The 19088-nt window shown below is 48.1% G+C and overlaps 1 protein-coding gene across 11 annotated transcripts in view; it reads left to right on the top strand.

Annotated features, from left to right (window-relative positions):
• Positions 1-19088, top strand: part of BLTP1 (bridge-like lipid transfer protein family member 1) — a 2946455-nt gene that overhangs the window by 2238603 nt on the left and 688764 nt on the right. For all 11 annotated transcript variants that reach the window (XM_069631149.1, XM_069631145.1, XM_069631146.1 and 8 more), the window contains one exon: positions 1140-1308. In XM_069631149.1, the coding sequence (XP_069487250.1) occupies positions 1140-1308 (169 nt within the window). The remainder of the gene's footprint in view (positions 1-1139; positions 1309-19088) is intronic.

Below are 19088 nucleotides of genomic sequence, written 5' to 3'. Positions count from 1 at the left end.
CAGTCCTCCAGAGTTTTCTGGTTTAGTTGGTGTCCTTGCTTCCTCCCTGCTCCAGATTTACATACTGCTTTGGGAGTCTATCATAGATGAGGAATCTGTGACATGAGAAGAACAAATTATTTACCTCTCAGTAATGTTCTTTCTGGGGGAAATTCCTGCCGGCCTCTCTTGCAGGAAGCTAATACAACATCTGTTCTACAGTCCCTCATCGTCCGAGTGTTAGGGAAAAAATGTGGAACTGAGGTCATGCGGTGGGGCGCTGCTACTTATACTTGCCCTGATGTCAGTTTCGACGCGTGGCAAGTAGTGGCATCTGACGTACCCGACATGGAGCCGCGAAGCACCTCCTGGCAGTGGAGAAGTTTCTGGAGAAGAGCTGCATTTGGATATGGATATCATAGATCTGTGGCATGAACATCCATATGAAAGAACATTACTGAGAGGTTAGTAATTTGTTCTTCCATCTACTTAATCATCCTGATGACTCTTTATCGTCAGTGTGTCATGTACAGAGTATATCGGTTATCCTCAGTGGTCTGTTTGTAAATGCTGTATTCCTCTTGTAATGATGTACTCGCTACCCTCGTTTGCAAATACTGGCATCCTGTTTAAATTGTCTGCTTTGTTCTTGTTTACCATTTTATGTAATTTCTGTCCAGTCTTTGTTTAACTGATTAACAGTAAATAAATAGATAAACAAAGTGAAATGCAAAATAAGTTTGAGTTGAGCATTGAAACGTAACTACTGAAAATGGAGATTGCCGCACACACTGAAGCTTTCATGCTGGTACCATCATATGGGAAATTTGGCATAGTCAAGAATGACAGCAATGTATTGTATTATTCAAAGGGTCCACACCCAATCACTGACAAAGAGCATCAATGTGCTTGAGTGATTCCACACATTTCTGACCTGGCTTGTGTAAGCAAAACTATTCCTGCTTTCATATCCGGCAGTAACTAACTAGTGGCTGTATGTAGAGGGTGTACCGTTAGTACAATTTACTGTTTTGAAATGGTGTAGAGTTGCTTCAATTTGTTCAACAGACACGTATTAGTTTCATGGGATTCATCTTATTACTTGTTAGTGGTCTTATGTAATAAAACAGACATTTGATTTCTCTTTAAAATCTTAAAAGGTATATGAAGAAGCTGGTTCTGACTTTCACCAAGTTGCTTATTTCAAAACCAAAATTGGACTTCGAAATGCTCTGCAAGAAGAAATAAGTGGTTCTTCGGACCGTGAAGCAGTTCTAATTACCTTAAACCGGCCTATTGTCTACGCACAGCCCGTAGCGTTCGACCGAGGTAAAGCTACATATACCTTTCCCTATTAATAAAAATGCATTAGTAATAAAGCCTGTAATGCCTAGTATGCAGTTCCAGTAGAATAACTCCTAACCGTTAAACAAAGCTTTATTTGGTTGATTAATTTTCTTTGGCCATATATGTTGCCGAACATCAAATCTAAGGTGTAATCTTGAAACAAAGATCCAGTTCACTGGCATCTCTCTGCTTCTAATGGATTGTGTCCTCCTACGTACTCCTCATCTTTCATATTTGAATGGATTGTGTCCTCCCACGTATTCCTCATCTTTGATACTCAAGTCTGCTTGCAGCTTGCTTCAGAAAATCTTTTTCACAGAATCGAGCATTGTGTGGCATCGAGTTATAGCCCTCGGCGGCCTCCATACTGTCCTCGGCCATGACTTTGATGCTGGTTTATGAAGTATGAGCAGTGATTGTTGCTTCAGTTCTGTTTTTTCCACATGCTAGCCTGTGTTGGAGCACATTGCCTCAGTGAAATTTCTAATATAGGACTACGGTTCTTCATCTATTCGACATGTCGTCGACACCGAAGAGCAGTTTTAAGCAGTGTGCTGCATGGGGGGCAAAAATGTCCATTACAGACCCGCACTGAGTCTGTCTGTGGTGCCTGGGGGTAGGCCACAAGGTCGATGACTGTGGCTCGTGCCAGTCCATGACGGTCAAGACCTTGCGGGAAAGGAATGGGAAGCTTGAAGCAGGTAAGCCCTCTCCCAATTCCATCTTGAAACGAAAATCTTCCTCCGATTCTACGGACGTGACCCCTGAAAGAAAGCGCTCGAGATCGAGTTCACAGCGTTCGTCATCCACTCAAAAAAGAAGCAAACGATGCCATGGGTCTTCGTTGACTTCTTCCTCCTCTCCTGACACTGACCTTTTCAACGTTTGCTGGACATTGCCTTTGATGGTGCTCAATTGGTTGGTGAAAAACTGATAGCTTAGAGAAGCTGCAGGCTTCGAGAGCAGCAGCGGAATCTCTGGAGGCTTCAATAAGACAACCATCGCAATCTTCGACACAAGGGTGAAACGGACATCCTTTTCGCTTTTACTCTTCATTTTCAAGAAGGAGAGGACAGTGTTGGGGAGAATTCTCTTATAAGGCTAATTTCCCAAACCTAGTGAGTCCCCAGCAGCTTTGCTGGATTTTTGGGGTTGTTTCTTTCTCCTGCTAAGAGTGAGACTCTTTTACTCCCAATCTTAGGCATGATTTGAGGTATGTCTCTGACTATTTGTGTGCTTGTGGGATATGGGGTCCTTTACTCCATAGGGTATCATCTATTTTATGTGTATTTGTCACACAGCACCCTCAGTGCAGTAACACAGGGGTGTCATAGTGACCCCCAAACATAGACTCCATACCCTGGGACTGACTACTGTCTCCCAGGGCATGTAAAGTCACCATTGACTTTACTAGTTCTAAATTGTGAACAGAACCAGTACAAACCATCATGTTGTGGAAGTACTGGAAGGGGTTAATTATATTGCCCCGGGTGTGTTTTCAAGGGGGCACTGTCCAGTCCCCCCTTGTCGAGTTTCTGGCTGGTGGCAGTGGTTACCACGCGAAATATTCCACTGGAATATTTCCTATGGGATTTTCCCATTGATTTTAAATGCACCACTTTTTGGTGCAATGTTAAAGATATCGCCGGTTTATTTATTTAATATTAAATCAACGGTTGGATCTTTTTACCAGAACTCTTTTCTAAAATGGCGTTTGTGTCCGTCTCTGTAACTCTGACCAAGGTTGAGCCCTTTGTTCCACTTTTTGGCGGGCTTCTCCACAGAAGCCCTCCAATGGTGCCACTCTGTCTGGGTTCCACAGGATGTGTGGGGAGGGGAATTGGTACCCTGGACTGCGTTGCCTTAGCAACTCAAGTCACACTCTATTCTGATTGGCCCAGTGGTGAGCCGCCCGGCTCACCACTTAGCATGTGAGTGACAGCTGGGCTGTTGAATGGTGGTTTTTCCACATAAAAGCAGGGCCTTTGGGACTGGAACTACCGAAGTCGCCACAGGACCTAAGAAAATCGAAGAGGGAAGACGCTGAGCCATCTGCAACGACGACACCACCGGTGAAGCCCTGCTGCAACTACCTCACCACTTTCCCCGACGACAAGAGAAGATCTTCTGCTGGACGAGTCTTCTTGCTCTGAGCTAGTGGGACCAACCAGTTCACCCCTTTCGCCTTCCAAAGACGTCTCTTGGTCGAATCGCCGTGCCAAGCACCCCGGCGGCCGGATAACCAAGCTTCACCACTTTGACCGCGAATAAAAGGAACGCACCTTTTATTGACGAACTCCGCAGCTGGTTTCATCCCTGTGCAGTGCAACGACTCCACCTTTCCTCCTCGACGAGATCCTCTCTTCCCCTGGTCGAAACAACGAACTGCAACCACTGCCAGGAACAACTGCCACTGCTGGAGCTTCCTCTCTCTTTAAAGTACTGTGTCCTGCCTGGCCTCCCTTTCTTTGGTTTGCCCAAGGTGACCCTTAAATCCTTGGCTTTCCAACTGGGTTGGCCCCAGACCTTCTAACTTTACCTTCTTGAATCGCCCCAACCTCTTTTGAACATCCTGCAAAGACTTGTAGTGCATTTTAAACCGTGTGATCCTGGGCACATTTCGCTTTGCTCCATTTAAAGTGGGCCTGGCCTATGAACTTTGGCTCTACAGTATATACTGCCTTTATTCTCTTGCTGAGAACTCCTAAAAGTGTTGGGACCTGTTTTATTTCTATGATCTGCCTTTTTTTCTCCCTTTAACTGAACTATTGGAGTGCCATCAGGTTACACGCTCACCTCTGTTTTAACAAATCGTGGTGTTTTAACTCTGACTTGTCTGATAGTTATCAAGGGAGGTGTGTATACTTTACCTGACTGTGTTTTAACTTGCTTTTGATTTAGAGTGCTAGTATATTGCCTAAAGTGTGTTTTAAATAAATAATTATATACTTTTTATACAAAGCTCTGGTCAGTGTTTGTTTGCTCTACTGTGTTTTTAGCCCTATTGTGTATACTCTATATACTGCCCTACTCTTCTTGAGAGAAGTCTGACTGCTCAGCCACAGCTACCAGGTAAATATGGGTGGTACAGACTGCTACCAGTTGGGTTTACTGCTTACTCTTTTTGCAGTGTTCCCCAAGGGAACTGCACAGGATTCTGCCTAACAGACAATACTCTCAAAGAGGTCAGAGAAGGACACCAAGAGGATCCAGATGCAGAGGGGGTCAAACCCCTTGCGCAAAACCCTCTGTATTGCCCTCAGCTGCGGCTGGGTCAGCAAAGTCTCTCCCTCACCCACAAGTCTGTGGTAGGAGGCAGGCTGCCACAACATCTCCAGAGTTGGCGAGGAAACAATTCAGATGCATGGGTGCTATAAACAGTGACCTACGGTTACTGCCTCCCATTTATAAAGAAGCACCCAGATTGTCCTTTTAAGAGACCTGTCTTCTTTGGATCCAGATCTGCTCCTTCAACAGGAAGTTATCCTGTTGGAGAAAGGTGCAATAGCGCTGGTACCTGCAGCGCAGAGAAACCAGGGTTGGTACACTCCCTATTTCCTAATCCCCAAGATGGACGGATGAGTGCGACACATCTTGGACTTGAGATGCTTGAAAAGTTCCTCAAGAAGGATAAGTTCAAGATGAGTAACTCTTTCGCAGATCCTTCAGGTCCTCTGTCTCCAGGATTGGTTGGTGTCATTGGAACTTGAGGATGCTTACTTTCATGTGCCCATACATCAGAAGCGCAGGAAGTACCTGAGGTTTGCAGTTGGCGGTTCTCACTATAAGTTTCAGGTTTTGCAGTTCAGGCTACCTCTGCCCAGTGGTCTTCACCAAGGTTATGGCAGTGTTGACAGCAAGTCTAAGGAGGGAAGGGATTCACATCTACCCTTATCTGGATGGCTGGTTGATCAGGGCTTGTTCTGTGGAGAAGGCTCAAGATCATCTCAGTCACACTTGCCACTTCCTCCATGACCTGGGCTCCTCCCTAAACTTCAAGAAGTCCCACTTGACACCATCATAGAAACTTCAATTTATTTGGGCAGTCCTGGATTCAGCCTCAGGAAAAGCCTTGCCTCCCGAGTTGAGGGCTCAACATCTCGCAGATGGTTAAAAGATTTCAGACTGCGCAACATCTCCCGGCCTTCGATTTCCTGAGGATGCTCGTCCTCATGGCATCCTGCATTCTGCCATAAGCCCACCTGAGAATGAAATCCCTTCAGTGGGCTCTCTGGTCCCAGTGGTATCAATTCTCCGGCAGAATGACTGACCTTCTCCAGGTCCCAACAATGGTCGCCCAGGATGTCCTGTGGTGGGTCTGCCGAGAGAATGTTATTAAAGGAGAACCTTTTTCGCAACCTTGACTAGAGATGACCATTGTGACAGGTGCCTCCCTCACATGATGGGGAGTGCACATGAAGGATCTTTCAGTCAGCGGACACTGGTCTCCGGAGTCCAGACTTCACATCAACCTTTTAGAGCTAAAGGCAATCTCAGACTAGGGCTGATGGCCTTTCTGCCCTCTATACGGCGAAGATATTTCCTGATAATGAGAAACAACACAGTGGCCATGCACTACCTCAACAAGAGAGGGGTGTGTGGGTTCCCTGACCCTGTGCAGAGAGGCAATGCAGCTCTGGTTCTGGGCCCTACAAGAAGGAATCTCTCTTCTGGTAGTTATCTAGCCAGAGAAGAAAACACAGCAGCGGATGCTCTGAGCAGGCAGAGCATGAGCTCCCACGAGTGGGAGCTTGCTCAGGAAGTCTTTCTGGAGATTTTCGCCCTTTGTGGAACCCCTCACGAGCAGTGTCAATCGGAAGTGCGAACAGTTCTGCTTCAGGGAATTTCCCCAAAGAGGCGCTCTAGGGGACCTGTTTGTGGTTGATTGGGATGTTCCACTCATGTACGTGTTCCTGGATGGTCACGTTGCAGCACATGCTCGACCAGCTGGATAAAGGAGATTTCCTGGTGACCCTCGACCTGCTGGACACGTACTTCCACATCCCTATTAATCGAAAACACCAGAAGTTCCCCTGTTTTGTCATCCAGGGTGCCATTACCAGTTCAATGCCCTACCCTTTGGCCTCAAATCGGCCACCAAGGGTATTCACCAATTGCTTGGCCCCGGTGGCAACGCACTTGCGCCGCAAAGGAGTCCAACTCCATCCTTACCTGGACGATTGGCTCATCCGATCCAGCTCACACACTGGCAATCCAGCACACCATGGAGGCCATCCAGACCCTCACTTCTCTGGATTTCTCAAAGTATTAGAAACTATCAGAAGTCGTACGTGGTGCCATCTCAGAACCCACTGTTCCTGGGTGCTCGCCTCTACACACTTTCATGTCTAGCGACTGAATGCCATCCTGTGGAAGGTCCACCGGCTGTCCACAGCTTCCGTTGCTACAATCGGTCCATCAAGTCTCTCCTGGGAATGATGTCCTCCTGCATTCATCTGGTCCCCTTTTGCAGACTGCAGATGAGACCGCTTCAGGAATTTCTGGATGCCAGATGACGACAAGTCACCGGCACATGGACCGACAAGATCATCCTCACTCAGACATTCCGGCAAGCCCTCTATTGGTGGTCAGTTCCCCCACATCGCTCGCAGGGAGCTCCTTTTAAGATAACTGTGTACCAAGCAACAGTCGCAATAGTCTTTTCAATCTCAGCTCCAGGGGAAAGTGGTGCGGGTCTTCACTGACAACACCGCCACCATGTTTTACATCAAGAAGTGGGGCGGGATGCGCTCCCCTGCTCGCTCTCTGGAGGCGCAGAACCAGTGGTGCTGGACCATTGCTCAACAAATGTTTCTTGTCCCATTTCACCTGGCAGGCGTTCAAAACACTGTTGCAGAGACTCTCAGCATGGAGCTGCTTTCCTGTCATGCATGGGAGATCCAGCAAGCGCAGGAATCCCACCTCTTCAAGAAGTGGGGTCACCCTCAGATCGACCTGTTTTGCACAGCGGCCAACTCCAAGTACCAAAGGTTTGCCAATAGGTATCCTCACGCCAGGAGTCTGGGAGACGCCTTCTCATTCCCATGGGAGGGCTTCTTCCTGTATGCATTAATGCTGATTCCTCTGTTGCTACGTGTGATGAACACACACAGACTTTGCCACAGCAACAGGATCCTCATTGCACCGGCGTGGCCCAGGCAGATCTTGTACTCAGACCTTACCCACTTCCGGACCTCCTCGCTGGAGAAGGCGGATCAATCCTGCTTGGCTCCTGTAGCCCTAGAGTCTGGTCACTTCTCACTGTTTTTAGAATGCAAATACATTCTAGCCAAGGCCAGGGCCACCTCTATGCTAGTGTGCTACAAGAAGTGGACGCATTTTTCAGTGTGGTGCCCGCCACGGGAGATAACTCAACTGTGTTTTACAGTACTGCATCTTCTCCCGTACCTGCTCTCGCTGACCAAGGCCGGCCTTGCTCATGCATCTATCAAAGTCCGCCTGGCCGCCATATCCCAGTACACCCGGGCTCCAGGCAAGCTCTCCCTGTGGTCACACAGTCTCGTTAAGGAGTTCCTCAAGGGCCTCTTAAGAAGGTTTCTTCCAGTGCAGGCCCCTGCCACCGCATGGGAACTGAATCTGGTACTGTAGAAACGGATGGGGCCCCCATTTGAACCACTACATCGGGCTCCTCTGAAGTTTGTCATGAAAGAATGCTTTGCTGTTGGCAATCACCTCGGTCAGGCGAGTGGGGCAGAGGCAGACTCTCGCCTTTAAACCTCCGTATTTGTCTGTAAACCTCCGTATTTGTCCTTTCACTCTTCTAAGGTGGTTCAACAAACTCACCCTTCCTTCATGCCAAAGATTCCTTCGGACTTTCACCTAAACAAACCTTTGGATCTACCAGTCGTCTTCGTTAATCATACTTCGCCTGCTGAGGGGGCATTGCATTTGCTGGACTTTGCGCGTTCCCTGACGTTCTATGTTGCACGCACGAAGGACATTCAAAAGACTTCTCAGATTTTCATCAGTTTTGGACCAATAGGACATGGGAAGACCTATCTAAGGCTTCCATCTCCAGGTGGCGCTCCAACTGATCAAGCTAGCAGACCGCTTCCAGGCCGGCCGAGAGCCCATTCCACCAGAGCCATCGCTGCGACTACAGCGTTTCTCTCTGGTGTTCCCCTGCTCGACGTCTACAGGACTACTACATGGAGGTCTACCCACACCTTCACAAGGTTCTACTGTGTAAACAGGGATTACAGGGAGGAGTTCTGGTTCGGCCAAGCAGTCCTACACAACCTGTTTGCTTGAGGTGAGTCTGTTTCAGGGGTAAGTGTATTGCTTCTGTGCGTCTTGCCACCTCCCATGGTTGTGTGTATCTACTGCTGTGTAATCGTATTCATGAGCATGTGAATCCATGCAAGACCCCATGCTGGAGAAGGAACAAGTTACTTACCTGTAACCTTTGTTCTCCAGCATGGGTCTTGCATGGATTCACATGTGAACCCTCTCTCCTTCCCCTCTCTGGCTATGCTTCGTTCATGCTTCCACTTTACGTGCTCAGCCAAATCTGAAGATGGCCAGTGGGGGTGGAGCTTAGGAGGACGAGTGTTATTGGTTGAGGCAGTATGACCCAAAGTGACACTGATAGGCTATAGAGAAGACGAGCAGCTTTTAGTTTATAGCTAAACTGCTTTACTTTTACAGAGGATTCCCAGCAGGGGAATAGTCATGAGCATGTGCATCCATGCAAACCCCATGCTGGAGACCAGGATTTACAGGTAAGTGACTTATTCCTTCCCCTGTGAAAGTTTCAAGTGTCCTAAGAAATGGGGGCTTTTTTTTCGGTTCCGGATGCACACTTGTATGGTGATTAAATTAGGTGATCATTGTGGTGGTGGAATGGGACTTTGGGTTGTTTAGTTGTAGTACAGGGACCCCTGCCACCTGTACCCCTCCCCGGAAGTCTTTCAAAAGTGGCAGCCTGCTCCACACTGCACCTCTAAACTGTCACTGCTGTCAAACACTCCTCTGACATCTGCCACCTCCTTGAACTGCTGGATGTAGATGTTCTCGCTCTTACAGAGATATGGTTCAAGGCCAGCTCTGTACTGAGTTTTGACACACTTCTCCCTGTGGGCTACAAGATCCTCTCCGAGCCCAGGCCGAACAGGCCTGGAGGCGGAGTGGCCCTGATCTTTCCTGAGTGGATTCCTGTCTCCATCATTCCCACTCAAGTCTACTCCTCCTTTGAATGCCGGGTCTTCCGGCTCTCTGTCTCTCCTAGCTCCTTTCTGACTCTGGTCACCTTCTACAGGCCTCCTGGCCAGGCCACCCTCTTCCTCTCTGAATGGGCTGACCTCACTTCTTCTCGCCTCTGCTCTACCTCCCAGCTTCTCCTCCTTGGGGATCTCAACATCCACCGGGACTCTACTGACTCTTCAGGAATTTTCCACACACTCTGCGGCTCTCCCTTTCCATTCTACCCTATGGTCCGACCCACTCTGCCGTACACACCTTGGATACTCTCATCTCCTCTGACATCCCTCTTTTGAACCCTCTCACACTCCTCTCTCCTGGACTGACCACTTTCTTCTTTATTCTCACGTGAAGCTTCCTGTTACCCTGGCAATGGCCCGCCCAGCACTGCCACCCTCCTGCACGGTCATCCGACCCATGAAGAGAGTGTCAGTGGCAGCATTAGCCTCTACCTACTCTCCTCCACCTACTGCTGCGGCTAACTCCCATCCTGACACAGCCCTTTCCAACTTTCACCTTTCCATCTCCAACACTCTTGACATCCTTGCCCCTGTCATGAGGATCTGCCAGAAGCCTGCCAAAAAGTGCAATTCTTGGTAGGACTCTGACCTGGCCGCCCTGAAACGCAAGTGCAGAGCATTTGAACGGAAATGGGGAGCTTCAGGTTCACCCTCTGGCAAACTGGCCTGCCGCCTACTCCAAAGGCAACATTGACTCTCCATCCTCTCTGAAAAAAAGGAGCTGGCCAATCATACTGCAGTATCTTCCTCTACCTCACCCACCCATGCCCTCTGCTTGGCCCTGGCCTCTCATTTCACCACTAAACCTCAGGACATCCTCTCCTCACTCTCATCTGTGCCCCTCCCTCCCTCACCTCTCTCAGGCCTCCCTTTGCCCCCCCCCACTCCCCTCTTCCCTCTCTCCTGTCACACCTGATGAGGTTTCCAGACAAGTCCAATCTATGAAAGTCTCATCCAAACAGGTGTGTCCCTGACCCTCCAGAACCATTCAGAACAACATTGACTCTCTCACTCCAGCCTTGCAACCAATCCTTCGCCACTGTAGTTTTCCCTTCTCCTCTCAAGCACTCTCTTGTGCACACCCTGCTCAAAAAGCCTTCTGCCGGCCCCTCCATCCCGGAAAACTATTGCCTGAATTCTATCGCTCCTTTCCTGCGCAAACTCCAGGAGAAATTGGTGATCTCCCAGCTAACCCTCCACACTTAATCTGTTGGTTGTCTCCATGAACATCAGTCCAGCTTCAGAGCAGCCCGAGGAACGGAAACTGCTCTCACCTGTGAAGATTTGCTCTCTAACCTTGACTCTAACTCTCCCTCTGTCCTCATCCTCCTCGACCTTTCTTCCACTTTTGACACCGTGAACTACAACATCCTGATCACTTGTCTGAGATATCCTGGGCATCATGGATCAGGCTCTGGCGTGGCCATCCTCTTTCCTCTTGGACCGACCTTCCCAGGTTGAACTTGCGTCCTTCCTCTCCTCCATCAAATTCTCAACATGTGGTGTTCCCCAGGGATTTATCTTCTTGCCCTGGTTTTTCAATGTCCATCTTGGCCCTTTGGCCCGCCTGAGCTCTACCTTTACCTCTAGCTTTCACTGTTATGCAGATGACGCACAGCTCTCTTTCAGGCTACCCTCGGCTTCCTCCTCGCTTATCCCTGACTGTCTTTCCGCTATTAGGTATGGCGCGCCTCTAATGATCTCTGCCTTAATGCCAGTAAGATGGTGATCCTTCTCATTGGGACCCCTGCTCCCGCTTTTCCCCTTTCACTCTGGACGGCCTCCCTTGGCCCTGTGCTCTCACTGTCTTGTGAGGTAAATAACCTCAGGGTCTCCAGAGCCCTGGTTCTCTATAGGCTTGACTATTGCAACAGACTCTGTCTCAATCTACCAAACTCTACCCTCCGCCCTCTATAGCTCATCCGAAACAGAACTGCAAGACTTATCTTTGGCCTCAAACCCAGGGACTGCATCTTCCCGGCTCAGAAATCCCTCCACTGGCTCCAGGTGGCTGCAAGGATCAACTTCAAGACCCTCTGCATTGTCCACAAGGCTTTCTGGGACCAGGGCCCGTACTATCTCCAGCGCTCTCTTCCTATGTACCTTCCTTTCAGAGCCCACCGCTCATCTACTTCAAATTCTCGGATGGTGAGTCGCTTCTCCAAGCAGAGACTGGGTGGCAGATCTCTTTCCTCTGCAGGTGCCTCCCTCTGGAATGGCCTCCCTTCCACTTTCTGCCTTGAGCCAGATCGCCTTAGGGTTCTGGAAGCTCCAAGACCTTCCTTTCCCCCCCCCTTCCTTCTCTTTGCCTCTCCCCTGCTAACCTTTCCCGCTCCTCCTTTTCTCTCTGCAGTCCCTCTGCTATCCTTTGCTTCCTCCTTCTCAGTTACGTTGACTGGCTGCCTGGTGCTCCTCTGAGTCATGTAGGACACCTACCCCCTGACCCCCCGTCCAGCCCCTGGCACTTGCCTTTGGGCCCCCCTGCACTACCACCTGGCATCCCTTGCACTTCCGGGGCTTGCTTCCCTTGGAGGCCCTGCCTTCCTTGAGCTTAACCCACGCCCTGTTGCACTGGGTGCACTTCTTCCCCCTTTCTCTTGCCTGCACTTCTTGTCTGCGCACTTGCACAGTCTGAATGATACTAGGCCTAGTAGGATTGTTTATCTTGTTTTACCCTCCCTGCCTGGTTCGTCTTGAAACACTTGTCTATAGGCGCATTATAAATAACCTATCTATCAATTAATCAATATTGGTGGATGAAGACCTGCTGATATTCGGTGTGCTCCCTGCTTCCTGTCCTCCCAGACACGCTGGCGCCTTTGGGTTGGGCTTCCCAAATGGAAGCTCGGCAAAGACAAAAGGGTGAGCAGGACGTTTCCCCACCCAGGACGGCAGAAGAAGGATCAAGAAAGGACAAGTCATGAAGAGTTGGCGCAAAAAGAAGACCGGCACCATTTTAGTACAATGGTGACCAATGGGTCCCTTACCGCAGTAGCAACAGCAGCCTGCGTGTAAGTTCACAAATAATCGGTAGAAAATATCCACTGCCACCAGCCACACAGATGAACTTTTCACTGTAATTATAAAGTTACAGGAGAAGTGGAAAAAGGAACACATTGTATTCCCTCAGCACGCTACATAATGTTGGGTGTGCGGTATCCCCCCATCCTTGGAAACAGTAGCTATCACAAGGAAATTAAAAACGGCAGCTCAAAGAGCTCTCAGCAACATGTCACAGAAAGTGATGCGTGCTGCAATAATTAATTGCAGATGCCTTAAAAGGTGGAGGAAAGCATTTCTCTAAGTTAAGTCTTGTACACGAATTGCATTGTTAGGTGTAGGCCTCTCTCCCACCGTACAGGATTCTCAAACCTAGCTGTGTTTAGTATTGTACTCAACTGTTCTGTTAGGCGTATTTATTTATGTATTCACATTTGTTGACCGCACAACAGCCCAAGGGCATCGTAGCGCTTGTTACAGTGGGTGATCATGGCTTTGTTACATCAGGAAGTGATCATAGCTTAGATACACACAAAGAAGACAGACGAGCATGCTAGGACTAGATAGACTGCTAATAGCGGCAATATCCATTTAAAGCGTGTAGATGGTTAGTTGAAGAGGGCCGTTTTAAGATTTTTGCGGAAGGCATAGAGAGAAGTTTCAGATCTGAGAGCAGTAGGGAGCGCATTCCATAGCTTAGGAGCAAGATAAGGGAAGCTTATTCCTCCCGATTTAGCTTTATTGATGCGTGGTACCCTGAGCTGCTTAGTGTAGCAATGTCTGGTAGGCCTTGTAGAGTGTGTTCTGGAGAGTGTGTCTGATAAGTATGATGGTGCCGAGAGGTTGATACATTTGTGTGTGGTTGCAAGAATTTTGAATGTGATGCAGTCTTTGAGTGGGAGCCAGTGAGCCGTCTTTCTTGCTTGTGTGATGTGGTCTCTTTTCGGTATACTAAGAGCTGCTCCGAGTGCGTTATTTTGTGTGGTTTGGAGTCTCGTTAAATTTTTCTTTGATATGCCAGCCAGGAGTACATTACAGTAGTCCAATTTGGCTCCTATAGTAGTTCTGGCAATTGAGAGGCAATTGTCCTTGGTTAGTAACGGTTTAATGGCGTTAATAAGTTTGGTACTCAGAGCGGAGGCAGAGACGATAGCACTGACTTGCTTATCCACAGACAGTGTGGCATCAATGTGGACTCCTAGAGTTTTAACAGAAGATAGGACTGGGATAACACAGTTATCGATACAGATGTTTGAGTAGAGCGAGTCAAGAGTGGCTAATGTGGACTTTTGACCAAGAATGAGGATTTCAGTTTTGTCCCTGTTGAGGCAGAGACCGTTTGTGGCCATCCAAGCTTGGATGGTGGAGTAGATTAGCTGTAAGGTAGTGGCATCTTGGTGATAGATCCCTGTCAGAGGAAGGAGCACTTGGGTATCATCTGCATAGTTTGTATATGTGATCCCAAGTGCATCCAGCTTATCAAAGAGTGGCTTAGTTAAAAGATTGTAAAGGGTGGGTGCAGTGCAAGATCCTTGAGGAACACCACAATGAATGATAGTGGGCTCTGCATTTGCAATATTGGAGAACACTTTCATTGCTCTGCCTTTAAGGAAGGAGGGGAACCAGGTTGCAGCTTGATTGGAGAAGTGCACAGCATGTGCAAGATGGCTGGTGAGGGTGTTGTGATCAACCAGGTCGATCGCCGCTGAGAGGTCTAGGAGGAGGAGAAGAGCAGGCTTGCCCTTGTCGAGGAAATGGTTGATTTATTTCTTTAAATCTAGTAGGGCGGTTTCAGTACCGTTCCCTTTGCGAGGCGTAGGCCTCTCTCCCACTATACAGGACTCTCAAATCTAGCTGTGCTTAGCATTTGTACTCAACTACTCAATTGACCCTCAAATATAGTTGTTTTTAGTATTGTACTCAACTGTTTTGTTAGGCGTAGGCCTCTCTCCCACTATACAGGACTCACAAACCTAGCTGGGCTCAGTATTGTACTCAACCATTCTGTTAGGCGTACAGGACTCTCAAATCTAGCTGTGTTAGTCCCGTACACAACTTGCATTGTTAGGTCACTGTCTTTAGTCTTGTACACAAATTGCATTGTTGGGTGTGGGCCTTTCTCCCACTATACAGGATTCTCAAATCTAGATGTGTTTAGTCCTGTACACAACTTGCATTGTTAGTTCGCTGTATTTAGTCTAGCCGATGGACTCTCAATTCTAGACCCGACAAACGAGCAACTCTCGCAGCCTACGGTATGTATTGTTCACACCACTAGCTTGAACACAGGCGCAGGCACTGCCAAACATTCTTGCACGATGGAACACGTGAACGGCTAAGCACATCTGGCCTAGTTCACACATAACCATCCAAACTAACACCTGACGTACAACATCTCTGCCACTAGCATACATCGACCACCACCCGGTATAGCTGGACTCACATAGACTCTCCCAACAACAGCAATCTATCTATAACCTCAAGAGCACCCGCCCACGTGTCTGACCGCTTCTGGGCCGCTTAGTCGAGCCTTGCCAGCCACCCAAGTCTTAGAATGGCAAACATGCACACACACATCTACGCTAATCCCCTAGAATCTCTAACCACATCGAGTACAGTCACCAAGGGTGTTCAACCAAGGAAAAAGCGCATTGAGGCCACACAAGTGGGGAAAGAGCACTATATAAATAACAAAATACAATACAATACAATACAAAAAGACACAACCAAAAGGGTTGAAAAAGTTTCCTAGAGGTAGAGTAAAAGACAGAGTGAATGTGGAAAGATAGTTCCAACCCACTCAGGAAAACTGATCAAAAATCCAAGAGTCCAGCAAAAAGTGCTCGGTGATTCACAAGTGGAGAGAATGTTGCACATAAATGAAATTCTACCTAACAATTAGGGTACCCCATAAACTTGACAACATAATTACATCTCAGCAATCTTTATTCCACAATTAAATATCCTCCTCTGCCACACCACTAACTTGTGAATAGCAAAAGAAACCAAGGTACGAAGGCTCAGTTATTCCAACCATGGTCGAAACAAAGGAAGACTATAAACCCAATAGGCTCTGGTCCCACGGGTAGGGAGCTCCATTTCTAACTCTTGGTCTGATCTCGATTTTTGAAGAACAGGCTCTGCCTCTTCTGAGTCTACAAAAGTGAAACACTTCTAGTTATGTAATTTTGAGTTTAGATGCTCACACACCTAGTTCTCTGAGAGATTTCCACACCTCCAGCAGTTTGCAACACCTGTCAATTGAGGGAATTCTCAATCAGAGTATTTGGTGATATGTTACCCTTGTAATCCCAGCCACCTAAGTTTAGCCACTTTATTGAAATGTCCTGTCTAAACCCAAGATCTCATCAAACAAACACCACTCTGCCCCCTGAACTCTCCTCTGGTGATCAAGACATGTGGGGTGGTACATGATAAGCTTTCAAAATTCAATACAGCGTGCCATCATCCTGTGTCCCTAACTGGGTATCAACACAGGATTGTAGAGGGCCTTGCTGCAATGGTGCATCAAGCACCTTTTGTACCCCGAAACCCTCACATTTGTTTGATCTATAATTTTCTGTCAATTCAAGCTTGCTATCTAGGAAAGGCATGGTCACCCAGCTGCATGCGTAGTCAACATTTTGTCTTCTGATGCTTGCACCTGCATTCAATTAGTATGAAGACCCAAATATGTCTCCTTAATTAATACAGACCTACATTGCTTGTAAGCATGCTTGCATGGTAGTTACAGAACCCCCCCACCTTGTTGCCAGAGAGTTCCTGAGAGTCGTTATGGCCTCCATCACATTGCAGAAGCACTGCACATTCAGAGTGAACAATCAAGGAGACTGCAAGCTATGGGTGTCTACCAACACACCGTTGAAAACAATGCAAGAGAGCAGATATCCGTAGTGCCTATTCGCGAGTTGTGAACCAAAGGAGCAGTGTGCACAGAGGTTTTAACTATGTCCTTGTGTAGCTCGCATGAGTCAGGCGCCTGCCACTTGTGAGTTTGTCTCTAAGGTGGCAGCACCCCTCTTTATAATCTACAGTTGCAGTGCTGTAGTCACTGCCGCACAAGGATTGACACTTAATTTTTAAAGTGGCCACACTGATCGCAGTGGGGAGGAGGAGGACCTGGAGGGGACGGGCATTCAAAGATATCGATTAAGGGAGAGAAACTAACCCAGCAATCAGGACCTGACTTGACACAATCTTTCAATCGAAAATCGCAATAAAAGGTTAGAAGAGAAACCTCATAGAGTGGGAGATGAACAGAGAGGATGGGCAAAATACTATACGTTAGTGCAGTGTGTGGAGAAACAAGATTATTTAGGCAGTGCTGCTGCAGCCCTGAATGACCAGAGAGACCAGAGCAAGAGCCATTTACAGAAAGGGAACGTGCTAGCTAATGGAGCCATAGTTGGAGTGAGGGCAAAGGTACAACATAATTGGCAAAACCTTTTGTCCGAAGCTCACAGACTGGTGGCCAGAACCCCTTCTTCGTCACTGAGAACAATAATAACTTGAAACTGAAGGAGACAGCCAACTGAGACTTGTAATCCAGAGATTGGCAGAACAGCAAGACCACCAGCCAAAAAATAAAGGCTTCCTAGATAATGAAAGTGAGAACTGAGAACTAGCTAGAATGCCTGTAAATTCTACATGGAAGTACCCACGTAAGGTGAAGGAGTACCTACAGCTAATAGACCCATTCACCTTAAAAGTAAGGGTATGGAAAGGCTTGACTATTGTATTGATGGATGCTGTCACCTCATGCTTTGCGTAATATGGAGTCCTCCCTAGTGTCCGTCTGGGACGAACTAAAAAGAACAGCAGATGCAGAAGGTTGGCTGTACTCATTCTCCTTGACCTCTCTGCCGCCTTCGATACCATTGAACACACCTTGAACACACCATTCTCCTAGATAGGCTACACTCTTTAGGAGACAAAGTCACTGCCCTCTCTTTCATTTCTATTCGCTCACAAATCCTGCTCCTGCACCCTTTCACTACTACCTGACAACCAGTACCAAAAGGGATCCCACAAGTAGCATCCCTGTCTCCCCTCCTCTTCAACATCTATCTGAACCCACTCCCTGCACTCATCCACTCCCATAATCTCACCTGCTACAACTACTCAGACAACACCCAGATCATCCTTATTATTCCAAAATCGCCAGGCTCCAACCATCCAGATTTGTCATCATGTCTCTTGGATATGGACTACTGGATGATGACTAACCACCTCATCCTGGGAAAATGGAAACCCTAGCCCCGGGGTAAACAGCGCTCCTTCCCCAAACTATTCCCCGATCTCAATCTCTAGCCCCCCACTGGCAAACCTCCACCTCAGTGAAAAACCTCAAATGAACACTGGACATGGATGTATCCCTCTCCCAACACATCAACTCCGTATCCAGAACCTGTTTCTTCCATCTACGCATCTTCTATCCTCACTGCTTCTCTGCCATCATCTACATCATCCTCTCCCGCTTGGACTATGCAAACTGCCTTTACCTAGGCACACCAGCGTTTCAGCTAAGGAAACTGCAAAGAATCCAAACCGAGGCCCACCTCCTTATTAGCTTACCTCCCAGAGAGCACATCAGCTCTACACTAAGAGTCATCCACTGGCTCCCTATTGGCCGATGCACAACCTTCAAATCCATGTGCATCACTCACTGGGCCATCCACATCACCGGCCCGGAATTCGTCCAAGACAGAGTCAATCACTACCATCCGTCAAGTTCACTCAGATCTGGCACAGCATCTCTCCTAATTGTCCCACATTACAACTCCTCCAGACTGGGCGGATCCTTCTTCATCCAAGTGCCGATCATCTGGAACTCTCTGCCCTCGCACATCTGCTACATTGATAATCACTTGGCATTCAGAAAGGCCCCTCAAGACCTGGCTCTTCCCTTCATCCTCTTGAAACCCTCTCGCACTGTATACTGTCGATACACGCACAGAAACACTGGCCCAAACCCAACACACACCTATCCACCCATACCACCACGGAGGCCGTCGCCGTTCGCAGCGTCACACCGTGACACATTTTCGCATCCCCAACCTCTAACTGACAACCATGTATCACCCCGTCCCTCCATCCCCCTCTCCCACTGCTCAGACTTTCAATCTAGGGAGACCACAACTGGTGAGACCAACCAATCGCGTTGGACCTAGAAAAACGACATTGAAGATGAACTCCCAAGTTTACGGTAGGTATACCTTGCACCATGTCTGTGGACACAGGCCACAGGCACGGCCACCCATCCACTCACTCTAGAATGCATCTATGGCTATGTTATGCCGCTCTAGCAGCTCGCATAGTCGTCCACACTGAAACCCCTGACATACCTCAACACCTCTGCCACTAGTATACAGCGAGAACCTATGAAAAATTGCGGTCTAGCTGGGCAGACATTGAATCTCTGGCACTAGCACTCAATCCTAAAGCACCAACAGCACCCACCCATGTGCCTGACCTCCAGGCTGCTTACTGGAACCTAGCCAG

The sequence above is a fragment of the Ambystoma mexicanum genome, chromosome 6q, assembly GCF_040938575.1.
Source record: "Ambystoma mexicanum isolate Mex_15411 chromosome 6q, UKY_AmexF1_1, whole genome shotgun sequence".
Lineage (NCBI taxonomy): Eukaryota > Metazoa > Chordata > Amphibia > Caudata > Ambystomatidae > Ambystoma > Ambystoma mexicanum.
Note: the sequence above shows the minus strand (reverse complement) of the source record. Positions and strands in the feature narration are given on the sequence as shown.